This window comes from Callospermophilus lateralis, chromosome 2, assembly GCF_048772815.1.
Source record: "Callospermophilus lateralis isolate mCalLat2 chromosome 2, mCalLat2.hap1, whole genome shotgun sequence".
Classification (NCBI taxonomy): Eukaryota; Metazoa; Chordata; class Mammalia; order Rodentia; family Sciuridae; genus Callospermophilus; species Callospermophilus lateralis.
Genome location: NC_135306.1, coordinates 61,497,659 through 61,510,643, shown reverse-complemented (window position 1 = coordinate 61,510,643; position 12,985 = coordinate 61,497,659). Strand labels below are relative to the sequence as shown.

The 12,985-nt window shown below is 39.0% G+C and overlaps 1 protein-coding gene across 2 annotated transcripts in view; it reads left to right on the top strand.

Moving 5' to 3' along the window:
• The first annotated feature begins 2,126 nt into the window (after positions 1 to 2,126).
• The window catches only part of Uhrf2 (ubiquitin like with PHD and ring finger domains 2), a 77,391-nt gene continuing 66,532 nt past the window's right edge, over positions 2,127 to 12,985 (top strand). Inside the window, exons 1-3 of one of the 2 annotated variants that reach the window (XM_076845990.2) lie at positions 2,534 to 2,622; positions 4,428 to 5,171; positions 9,532 to 9,765. In XM_076845990.2, the coding sequence (XP_076702105.1) occupies positions 5,136 to 5,171; positions 9,532 to 9,765 (270 nt within the window). In that variant the 5' untranslated portion in view covers positions 2,534 to 2,622; positions 4,428 to 5,135. Of the gene's footprint in view, positions 2,623 to 4,427; positions 5,172 to 9,531; positions 9,766 to 12,985 lie in introns of both variants that reach the window. The other variant, XM_076845989.2, reaches the window with a different exon arrangement.

The window sequence follows — 12,985 nt, the reverse complement described above, 5'->3', positions numbered from 1 at the left end:
GCAGGCGGGGACTACTGTTGTGAATGCTAATCTTCACACACTGCTCTTCCCTATTTAGTCAACCTTTCTTTGATATGCAATCTCTGCTGATCCAAAAATGCATACTTTCCTCTTTGGGCACTCTTTGTTTATCTAAATCCTTTCCATAACAATAGCACTAAAGTAATTTATTGTGTACTAAGGGATAGGCACTGAGCGAAGTATTTTACATTCATTAGTGTATAAGTACCAATTTATTTTTATTTATTTTTTATTTTTTAGAAAATTCAGATTTTTTTTGAGAGAGAGAGAAATTTTAATATTTATTTATTTAGTTAGTTAGTTAGTTTTCAGCGGACACAACATCTTTGTATCTGGTGCTGAATGCCAGGCGAGCGCGCTACCACTTGAGCCACATCCCCAGCCCGAAGTACCAATTTACCTGGAGGAAACTGGAGCAAGTAAAATGTCCCAAGATTCACGTCTTAAGTAGAGAGCTAAATTGGGATTACAATTCTGATTATCCCATTCCGAGAACCCAACAGTTAAATGCTGCCTTAGCCTACAATAGTCCATCTAACTCAGGCTATGTTTTACACCTGTCTTCCAGATCATTTTAGTCCCCGCTTTGACATCTCTAATCGAGGTTTTCATTAACATCAAACTGTTTAGTATTAAATCATCCTGAATGTTTTAATTTTTGCTAAATCCTAACTAGACTGTAAATTGTGAGCAGGGAACAACAACAAAAACTACATAACTCCACAAAAGTATAACATAATCTTAAAACAGCAACTAGTTATCCCTTCATCAGGCAGATCAGAAATGTGCTTTAGGTATACCTACCATTTCATTTGCATGTTACGAACACTTAATATTTGCTCTAGCACAATTGGGAGACGAGGTGAATTTTATTTAGAATCTAAATGAGAAATTTTCAGCAAGGGCAGAGACCTGAAATATGTACGTATATTCCATTATTTTTCTGTCCTTTTGAGTAGGGCCTTTTTTTCCTTCTTTTTTAGTTGTAGATGAACACAATACCTTTATTTTAGTTATGTATTTTTATATCGGGCTGAGGATTGAACCCAGTGCCTCACATGTGCTGGGCGAGCGCTCTACCCCTGAGCCACAACCTCAGCCCCCATCTTTTTCTTTTATAAAATAATACTGACCTTGTCTGTGCTTATAATTGTTTTAGTCGGTAATTTAAAAATGCTACTCTATGGAATTAGTTAGCACTGGTCTGAATATTCAAGTTGCCAATTTAGGCAAATATAAGGTACAAATTATTTGTTTTGTTTTCTTTCAGATGCTTTCTCCCTTCTTATGAAGTTATATTTTCATTTCAAATGGGCTCTTTTTTAGGTAGTGTTGCGCTGAGCGAATTTCGAGAATTTATTTCAAGTAGGCTCTTTGAAGTTCTTTCTTCGGAGGCTTGTAGTTCTGCATTATTCAAAACTGTTTTCCGCAAACCCACAATCCCTTACGCCAAAGACATCCCCAACACGAAGGTCCCCGTTGGTCTGCAAACTGAAATTCCACTTCCAGCCAGCAGTTAGCTGGGGGCCTCGGCACCACGCCTTCCACGGTCTGAGGCTGGGGTGGGAGCCCAGGACGTGGTCCCAGCAGGGACCCTGGTCTTTGAGGCTAGGGCCCAGCACCTGGGCTCAGCAGCGAGATACCCCAGGAAGCGGTTTCCAAGCTAAGGCAACAGTCTGAACAGGTGGGGCCGTGTTCCCGAAGAGTCCTGGGGCCTCTCCCAGTCCACCAGTCCCTCAAGGCTTCTCAGAATTTAGGTTGTGTTCCACATTCCATGAACATAAAAGTGCACTTCTTGTATTTTTTGATGTGTTTTTGAGACTAGAGAGGTGTATCCGCTAGGCCTGAGGAGTCTCCCCCGCATCTCGGCCAGAAACTAGGTCCTAAAAGGGTAAAACTGCCAAGAGCTGCGCCAAGACCTGCTGAGATCTGAGGGATAGGAGGCGTGCCCAGGGTACTGGTAAAAGCTGTGGGCAAATAACGGCTTTCGGCAGCCCCGCCCCTGAGACCCGCCCTCTCGCGCTTCCCCCCCCCCCCCACAGCCCCCCCAACCCTGAGGTCTATAACCATCTCCCTCTCCGCTTCCTTTTTAAGGCGGAGCCCCGCATGGATCTCGCGAGATTCGGGTTGGCGCCGTGACCTCCATGTGGGAGCTACAGCTCTATAAGTAAACACTCACCTCGGCCGATACATGGCTTCTTCCTATTTGTGAGGAGGAGGCTGTGGTAGCACCTAGGGCTGGTTCCGGTTTTCTCTCCTCAGCTGGCCTGGGCGGGCGCGGGGTCTGGGAGGTGCCTCCGCCTGTCGGGCCCAAGTCCGGTAGGTCGCCTTCGCCTGTGGGCGCGCTCGCCTACCAGCTGCTGAGAACCCGAGGCACTGGGGAGGCGGCAGGGCGCAGCGTCCTAAGCACCGGGGGAGACAAAGGGGACCCCCTCTCCCGGTACTGAGATGTGGATCCAGGTTCGTACCATCGATGGTTCCCAAACGCGTACCATTGAGGACGTTTCTCGCAAAGCCACGATCGAGGAGTTACGTGAGCGAGTTTGGGCGCTGTTCGACGTGCGGCCCGAGTGCCAGCGTCTCTTCTACCGGGGCAAGCAGGTGAGGCACTTCACCTTGTCCTTTGGGAAGCTCTGGGAGGGAGCAGCCGGGCGCCTCTGGATGCGTAGGCCCTAGGGCTTGGCAAGGCTTGCACCCTGCTCTGCTTTGGGAGGGCAGCCTTGGGAGGCGCTGGGTGCGGGCCCGGCCTGCTATAAGGGTTGCAGCAGGTCCCTACCAGCCCTGGCTACAGGTGCGTCTAGTAGGTTCAGAGGTGAGAGCACTAGGCGTGTGGACACCTTGCTGTTTCCTATTAAGTGGGGGCAGAGGCTGCAGTCAGAGCGTGACAGGGCCCTGGGTTCCTTCCTTACCGCGCTGGATGGAGCCGGGGTACCTGGAGGATGGGGAGGGCAGTGAGCTCTGGCGGCCATGCCACAGCACGGGAGGGGTGAGCTGGCATCTCCAGCTCCCCAGGCTCCCAGCTGCGCTGACCCAGCTAACGGCGCTTATAGTTTTGTAGCCCTTTCGCGCTCCTGGCTCCCAGATAGGAGATGGAAACTTGGGCATTACTCTCTCGGGTACAAGAACATTAACCTTTCACCTAATGTGGAAGGGTTTGCACACATTGAAGATCTGAAGGGCTTCCAGAATGTTTGGTTCTTCTCCCTCGCTGCCCCTCCTAGACTTGGAATCTGTCCTAGGTGAGGTTAGAGACCTGGATTTGAGCTATTGATGTAACTCATTTTAACACTGCCCAGTATAGGGCCAGGGGTTTTATTCCCAGAGTGCTGTTCTTCTCACCTTCAAATATTTCCCTCATTCATAGCTAGCCTTCGCACAGCTAGCAGTAACTTGAAAGCTGAAGGTGGAAGGTGTTTTCGATGGTGAGTGTGTTTGTGGACGTCTCTGATAGTCGTTATAAATAGACTGTGGTCTGGCCAGTCTAAGATATTTCCTATCCCACAAGTCTCATAGTATATCCTCATACTCCCAGACCCATTGCATTTTTCTTTTGTCGTCTTGTTGTTAATCCACTAAAAAGTTGTCATTCTGAAGTTGTTAGACTGCAGTTTAACTCCAATTCTGAGGTTTAAAATCAGTGCATCTCTTTAATTTGGTAGAACCTCTTAACTGCAAAGAGTTTGAAAGGAATATTTTTCTCTTCCTGATAGACTTACCTTTCCAGGATCATTCAGAAATTTCAGAATAACAAATTATTGTTACTTGGAAAAGAGGGAGCCAAGATGTTTTTTGGTTTTTGGCTTTCCATTTTAAAAAAATGTTATAGCCCTTTGATTTGTGACTGTAGCCAGTTTTAAACTGATTCCTTAGTGTTCAGATTTTTTTCTTTTTCTTTCTTTCTTTTTTCCAAAAACCAGGTGTTGAATTTAGTTGTAAACTTTTCTTTGGAAGTAAATAACCATTGCTGTATTTACTACTATGTAACTTTGTATTGCTGTGCCTCAAGTGGCAGATTGATAACATTTCTTGTTTGTCACAGATGAAAAAGAATGTAATCAAGTCTTCTGAATTTTATTTTCAAGCCAGGGAGAGTGGTGCCTTATTACCTAGAGCATTTTGGTAATTTCGGCACCAGAGAGAGAAATAAAGGATGAGAATGTATTCTGATGAATTAATTTCACCCTGAAGTGAAATTAATTAACCTTAAAAGTCTATCAGATATCCTAAGATAAAATGTACTTACCTGTCTTGAGGAAAGGATTGGGGTTGAATTAAGTTCAGGGCAACAAAGTAGACTTCTAGTAAACCAGGATGTTGGTTCCAGATTCTGGGAAAAACTGTTGAGGATAACAATCTTTGTACTTCTCCCAGGACAGTTGATAATTCACTGCTTTGATTTTTTTCAGCCCAGTGATAAACCAATAGGGATGAGGAATAGACTTTCGGTGCCAGCTCATTGACTTGGAGAGAGAAAAAGAAGACACTGCTGCTGGCTGTGTTCATTTCCTTATTAATGACAAATAGCCATGGCAGTCCACGGAGAGCATACTGTGCCTATAGCAGGCAGCTACTGGATTGGTATCATGGAGGTGTTCCTATCCTATAAAATGACTTGTGCACATTAGGAAAAAAAGGCATCCCTTTCTTAAGGTGCCTTTACAGCCACACAGTGAAAAATGTCATAAATAAAAACAAAATTTACACAAACTGGGCATGGTAGTCCCAATTACTTGGGAGATTGGGAGGATCCCTTGAATCCAGAGTTGGAGACTAGCCTGGGTAATATAGGGAGACCCTACCTATAGATAAGTAAATAAATAAATATGTTTACAGTTTATACATTTTAAGTTCCCCCATCCTGTTTATTATGTCTGCTGCTTTTACTCTTTGGTGTGTATCAGACTTACTTACAGATATTCATTACAGATGCTTAGCTCACCTCAGATTTGCAAATGCATAGTAGGATTGATAGACCACAGTTTGACTCCAGTTCTGAGGTTTGAAATAAATGCACCCAAGGCACCAGGGGAGATTCTGATGAACACCAGGGTTTGAAGATGAATTTTGAGAGGATAGTCTTCTACTAGTTTCTTACTATTGAAAGTATTCTTACTATGTTCTCAGGATCAAGCAGCATTAGCTTGGCACAGGTACGTCATACCAGGTCTACTGAAGCTGAATACATAGTTTAACATGGTGATTTATATGCAGTTAAATTGGAAAAGCATATAATTAACAGGGCTGTAAATTCTGGCTGAATAGGGTATCCTCATTTGGACTTTTTTTTTTTTAATTCTGGGAGGTTGGGGTTGAGGCACTGTGGGGAGTGCATCTTTTTAAAAGAATGTAGAATTTAAAGTGATTTCTATACCTCTAAATCTTTCTAGAATCTAGAGTGTTTACTATTTTGTAAAGACTTCCTCCCCTTGTTTTCTTGCCTTGTCACTGTCTGGGTAGTCTTAAGTGGATTGTAGATATGAGGCATGAAGGATAGCTGAAGAAAAACTGAGTATTTGCTTTTTGCCTTCATACTTTTTCACATGGAGAAAAAGTAAAAATTTTGCCTATTTTAAAGAATATGTGTGTGTATATATATGTGCATATATATGTATATGTGTATATATGTGCACATATTCTTTTAAATAGTCATGATTTAAAATATCAACATGGAAGTTATTCCTTCTACTCATGTTCCTTGGGAATGATTTTTCCCCTCTCCCTCTGTGGTCACTGCCAATTTTTTTTTTCCTCCTAGTTTTCCCTTGCATCATTGTTATAGTTCTTTGTTTCCTGAAACAACTTCTTTAAACCCAGTAAAAATCCAAGAGTGCAGTTTGACTAAATAAAGTCCTAACTATTTTTGCCTGGTCAGAATTGAAAATCTTGCACCTTAAATTCTAGTATGACAGTTTTCAAAGAATAACTTCTTTGACTCATTCATGGATTTTAGTTACTTCCCTGAAACTATTGGTGTTTGTAATTTCTAGATGACATCCCTTTCTCCCCACTCAGCATAATTTGAGTGACAGAAATAACTGTGTACTTTCCTTAATACCGAAGAACTCTGATATTTAAATTATTTCAAACTTCAGCTCTTCATATGTGTGAAATTTGCAGAATAAAGCTGTATGAAACTTTCTGTGCTGTGGATAGTAGTGACTTGTTTTAGGAAGACTAGAATTTTTCCCAAATGGATGATCTGGGGAAAAAGTTTGTCACAGCAAGCATGAAGAAAGGTGATAACATTTATTATAGGACTTCAGCTTTGATGTGTTTAGTGTTTCAATGACTTCAGACATACTTTTTCTGTCAAACCAAGTTGAGAAAGGGAACCACTTGAAGCAATCTATATTTACTTTTGACAATCATATGGTAGAAAATTGCCAGAGACTTTGTAGGAATGTCCCCAAGTCCCTCTGACTCTTGTGCCTCTAAAGGAAAAAATGTTTATGGAAACACTTTCAATTTCTAATTATTTCACCACTTTAACTGCTGCCCTACCAGTTAATTTGCTTATTTTGTACTGTTACATTTTAATTTTTAACTTTAAACACTTAATTTTTTTTAAATGGCAATGTTTATCAGTTTGCATATATAGTCAAAGTTGTGCTTTTTCAGCTCTTTGAAAATTAGAGTGTTCTTATTTTTGATTATTGGAGAATATAAAAATGAAGGTATCAATGCCCAGTTTCTGCTTCTTGAGTCCCCCACCCCTTCCCCACAGGAGTTCAGGACTAGAGGAGTTATTTCTTTTTAATAAAGTAAGCAATATTAACATTCCTATCCCTATAAGGGCTTATCTGGTTACTTCTTAGGCTTATTAAGGCTAAGTTTACATTGTGTATGTATATTGCTGAGGATCAATTCCTGGGCCTTGCTCATGTTATGTGAGTATTCTTCCCACTGAGCTATAGCCTCAACTCTAGGCTAAGCACGTTAACTAACCTGTGAAATAGTACCTAATTTAATTCCTTCACTGGGGAATTATGAAATTATTGTTCTTTTGTTCTATTTAACAATATGAATACTTGTGTGTTCTTGGACTATAGGAATTAAAATTACTGATCTAGTATATTAGTAAGTTTATAAGTCTGTTACAGACTTGTTCTTTTCAGTTAACTTCTCAAATATTGCCAGAATTGAATGGTGAATGGTGATAAATATATATTAAAGAAGGGAGAATGAGCACTGTTCAGATTGGTCATATTTCTGGGGGAAATGATCTGATCTTCAAGGAATTTAGTTTTTCTTGATTCATTGTACCACAGTGAAATAGCCAATTGAATTTTATAAAGAAATAAAATGGAGACAGTTTCCTAGGGCTACTATAACAAACTAAAACCTAGTTGTTCTAAAATCACAAAAATTTTGTCTCAGTTCAAGAGGTTAGAATTGAAGGTTAGTCAGCAGGGATGTGCCTTCTGATAAGTCTAGAGGAGAATCTCTGTGCTTCTGTGTTTGCAGGAATTTTTTTTTTTTTTTTTAACCTTGGAGATGTATCTAGTGCATTCACGTGGCCTCCTTTTCCCTGTATATCTTTACATGATCTTCCCGTGGTCCACATTTCCCCTTTTTATAAGGATACCACTCCTATTGAATTAAGGGTTTACTCTAACGACCTCATTTTAACTTAATTATCTCCTTAAAGATTCTGTCTCCAAATAGGGTCACATTCTGAGCATTGGGGATTAGGACTGAAGCATGGGAGGGTGAGGCATGGTGATGCATGCCTGTAAACTCACAAGTCTGAGATAGGATGATCACAAGTTTGAGGTGTTCTTGGACTATAGGAATTAAAATCACTGATCTAGTGTATTAATAAGTTTATAAGTCTGCTATATATAACAGACTTATTTTCAGTTGACTTCTCAAATATTGCCAGAGTTAGTTGAGTTGTGAATGGTGATAAATATATATCAGAGGGGAGAATGAGCACAGTTCAGATTGGTCATATTTCTGGGGAAAATGATCTGATCTTCAAGGAATTTAGTTTTCTTGATTCATTCTATCACAGTAAGTAACTTGGCAAGACCCTGTCTCAAAAAATAAAAGAGGTCTGGGGTTGTAGCTCAGCTGTAGAGCTCTTGCCTCGTATGTGAGAGGCCCTGGGTTCGATCCTCAGCACCACATATAAATAAATAAGTAAAAGTATTGTGTCCAATTACAACTAAAAAATATTTTTTCAAAAATAAAAGAGCTGGAGATGTAGCTCAGTGGTAAATCACCCCTGTGTTCAATCACTGGTACTCCCCCAAAATGGGGAGGGAGACACAACTCGGCCCAAAACAAATGAGTTTTGCACTTCAGTGAAATGTATGATCTGACTGCCTCTAATGGCCCTTATTTCAAATATAGTCACATTCTGAAGTTTGTTTTGTTTTGTTTTGGTTTGGTTTGGGGAATTGAACTTAGGGTCTTATGCACCCTAAGTAGGTACATCAATATCTCTTTTGGGAAAGGAAGTACAATTCCACCCATAACGCTCAAAATATGTCTGAGTTGCAAGATAACTTATTTGCTATTTTTCCTGGAAGATTTCATGCTAAAACTCGGTAATCTTTGTAAATGCATAAAATCAGAGAACTTCAGGCAAGTGGAATATAGCATAAGCAAGAATTATAATTATTCCTGCCTGGTTTTTAAAATATTGACAAGTTGGTCAATGATGCATGCTTCTAAACTCAGGGACTCGGGAAACTGGGTTAGGAGGCTCACAAGTTCAAGGCCAATTTTGGCAATTTGGCAAGACTGTCTTAAAAAAACATCTGGGGGTGCAGCTCAGTGGTAGAACTACACTTTAATCCAATCCTCAGAACCAACAAGAAAAAATATAGAGGCGCATGTGTGCATCTCAGCAGTGTTTCAGAAAGATAGTGTTTGACTTAATATCTTTACAAACGCAAGGTCATTGCTTTCAAAATTCTTTTTTCCTTGCAGTGGATTCAGGCACTGTTCATTAAAATGAACATTTGGTGATAGGCTAGGTCATGAGATCACAGTCACAAGGATGCTCTATTTTCTTCTTCTTTCTTCTTCATGGCTAGCAGTATTCCCTGTAGCTAATGTGCAGTGTTGCTTTTTTTTTTTTTTTTTTTTTAAATTTTCTTTTTGTTCTGGGCTTGAACCAGTGGTGCTCTACCATTGAGCTACATCCTAGCCATCCCCTTCCCCTTTAAAAAAAAAAAAAATTAGGACAGGGTCTCAATAGAGTTGCTGAGTTTTTCCTGGAATTTGTGATCCTCCTTCCTCAGCCTCCCCAGGCCTAAACTGGGAATATAGGCATATACCACTGTGCCTGGCTTATGGAGTAGTTTGTAAGAATTGATTGGAGTCTGGAGAAAATGCTGACATTAGAGGTCATAAAATAATAAGAATGGTTTCAGATCACTAAGTTGCAGTGCTGTGAATTTTAATAGTCTGGCTTGAACATTTAGGCAACGAAAGATAAGTTTTTTTTTTTTTTTTAAGACTTGAGAGAAGCCTTTTAATATATTTTTCTATTTTTTCTAGCTGGAAAATGGATATACTTTATTTGACTATGATGTTGGACTGAATGATATAATTCAGCTACTAGTTCGTCCAGATCCTGATCTTCCTAGCACATCTAAACAGACTGATGTACAGACTAAACCCTGTTCTAATAGTCCACCTAAAGTGAAGAAAACTGCAAAGGTGGGATCTTCTAGCCAACCATCTACATCAACTCGTGCTTGTCTTATTGATCCTGGCATTGGACTATATAAGGTATGTTGTCTTCAGACTTAGTTGTAAGAATACAGATGTCTGTTCTCTTTAGTATGTTGTGAATAAGTAAACATTGATTGCCTTTGAAAATAAAGATTAGGCTCTCAATATTTTAACTTATAAAATAGTCTTTAAAAATTTGAACTTTATAGATAAATGTATAAAATGTGCATGCAAAGTTTAAATAATAAAACAAACAGACATAATTCTACCAAGGTTAAGAAGTAGAATGATGCCAGTACCTTTTTAAAGCCTCCTGTGTGCCCCTACCAGAATAGACTTCCCTAAGAGGTAAACTGACTTTGTTCTGACTTTTATGATCATTCTCTTTAGTTTGATTACTTATATATATTTCCCTAAACAATAGGTAGATTTGTCTGTGTTTGAATTTATATAATGGAATTCTATATAATTCTATATATAATTGAGAGATTCTGATGCATACAGCTACGTTTTATTACTTTACAGTATTACATTATTCCATTTTATTAACATGCCACATAACTAATCCATAATAGATATTTGGTCTGTTTCCAGCTTCTGCTGGGGTTTCATTTGTTTGTTTGTGGTAGTGGGGATTGAACCCAGAGGTACTGTACCACTGACTGAGCTGCTTCCTCAGCTCTGTTTATTTTTTGAGACAGGGTCTCGCTGAATTGCCTGGACTGGCCTCAAATTTGTGATTCTCTTGCTTCAGCCTCAGAGTAGGTAGAATTACAGGTGAACACCATAGTGCCTGCCTAGTTTACCCTGTGTCCATACTGGTCTAAGGACTGTAGCCTTATAGACTTTTTTGATATATCCCTTCCTCCATATTCCCAAATTCATTCTTCTTCAAGGGTATCTTTGTTATTTGGCTCTTAACACTTACTGTTAAAGATTTTGAAATTAGTTTGTCAATGCTCTACAAATATTCTGCTTGAATTTCATTGGGAATTGCAGCTATGGATCAGTGTTGAGTCTTGTAATTCAGGACCTCTCCATTTAGACCTTTGAAGTTTTAATGAATTCTCTCTTTATATGTCTTATTTCTAGTAGCCTTATGCTTTTGATGCTATTATAAATAGTAGTTTATTTGCTGATACATAGAAATGCAGTTGACTTTTGTATCTAGCAACTCTTCCAAATTCTAATAAATTGACACCTTTATTTCATTTCCTATCTTTATAACTTATTTTTCTTAATCAATTGGGATAAATTAGCACCTAAATAAGTTTTCCAAAACATTTTCAAGATTAAAAATTAAAAATTGCTAGATGAAATAAATTGTTTAAGAAAATGTAAGTCAAGATGATTTTGGCATTTGTGGAAAAATGCAGACATCTGTATGTAAGGAAAGGTTCAAGAAAACTAGCAAAGAGCTTTAGCTCCAAAAAAGTCAAGTATCAGTTTTGGGAGATAAACTGAAGGACACCTAGGTTGTTTCTATAGCTTGGCTATTGTGAGTTGAGCTACTATAAACATTGATGAGGCTGCGACACTGTAGTATGCTTATTTTTAAGTCCTTAAGGTATAAACCTAGGCATGGGATAACTTGGTCAAATGGTGGTTCCATTCCAAGTTTCCTGAGGAATTTTCATACTGCTTTTCATAATGGTTGCTCCAGTTTGCAGTCCCACAATTAATGTATGAGAGTACCATTCTCCCCACATCCTTGCCAACATTTATTGTTACTTGTATCTTTATAACTGCCATTCTGACTGGAGTGAGATGGAATTTCAGTGTAGTTTTAATTGCATTTCTCTAATTGCTAGAGAAGTTCAACATTTTTCCATATATTTGTTGATCAATTGTATTTCTTCTGCTATGAAGTGTATGTTCAGTTCCTCAGCCCATTTATTGATTGGGTTATTTGTTTTCTGGGTATTGAGTTTTTTTGAGTTCTTTATATATTCTGGAGATTAATGCTCTATCTGAGGTGCATGTAGTAAAGATTTTCTCCCAATCTGTAGGATTTCTGTACACATTCTTGATTGTTTCCTTTGCTATGAGGAAGCTTTTTAGTTTGATTCTTGATTTTACTTCTTGTGTTTTAGGAGTCTTGTTGAGGAATTTGGTTCCCAAGCCAACATGTTAGACACTTGGCCTACTTTTTCTTCTAGTAAGTGCAGGATCTCTGGTCAAATGCCTAGGTCCTTGATCTACTTTGAGTTGACTTTGTGCAGGGAGAGATATAGAGGTTCAATTTCATTCTTCTACACAATGGATTTCCAGTTTTCCCAGACCCATTTGTTGAATAGGCTATCTTTTCTCCAATGTACATTTAGAGTGCCTTTGGCTAGGATGAGATAACTGTATTTATCCCTGTGTCTGCTGATCTGTTTTATTGGTCTTCATATCTGTTTTGGTGCCAATACCATGCTGTTTTTGTTACTGTAGCTCTGTAGTATAATTTAAGGTCTGGTATTGTGATGCCTCCTGCATCATTTTTCTTGATAAGGATTGCTTTGGCTATTTGGGGTTTCTTATTTTTCCAAATTAATTTCATGATTTCTTTTTCTATTTCTTGTATAGTAATATTTTTAAAGCTCCGAGACTAACAAATTTATTTTTGATGAAGCTTAGTAATTTTCGTTAAGTATTTGAGCTTTTTTTTTTTTTTTTTTTCCTTTCTGGTGGTGCTGGAGACTGAACTCAGGGCCTTGTCCATGCAAGGCAAGCACTCTGCCAACTGAGCTACATCCCCAGCCCAAGTATTTGAGATTTGACTAGTGATTTTTTTCATTTAAAAGTGCTAATTTTGGGACAGTTCATTCATTCCATGAATATTTGGATATCTAGTGTATATTGATACTAAATATTAGAAGTCGAAGAGTAAACAAATAATTTGTCCTAGCCTTCTTGTATCTTATTTTTAGATACTTTTTAGTTAAACTGAGAACAACTTAGAAGTTGCTACTTTTGGATTGAATTGTTTTGAATTTCCTTTATTTTTTATAGTACAAACATGTGTAAAAATTTTATTAAATTGTTTTTAGGTTATTTAAAAACTGGGAGGTTTTCTCTTTATCTTGAGATCTTGCCCATCTCATTTAGCATTGTTAAGATTTTGCTTTGTTTTGTTTTTAGTACTGGGGATTGATCCCAGGCGTGCTCTACCACTGAGCTACCTCTGTAGTCCTTTTTGTTTTGAGACAAGGTCTTCCAAATTCCCTAGACTGACCTTGAGCTTGGCTCCTGCCTGAGCTTCCTGAATTACTGTGAGTATAGGAGGGCACCA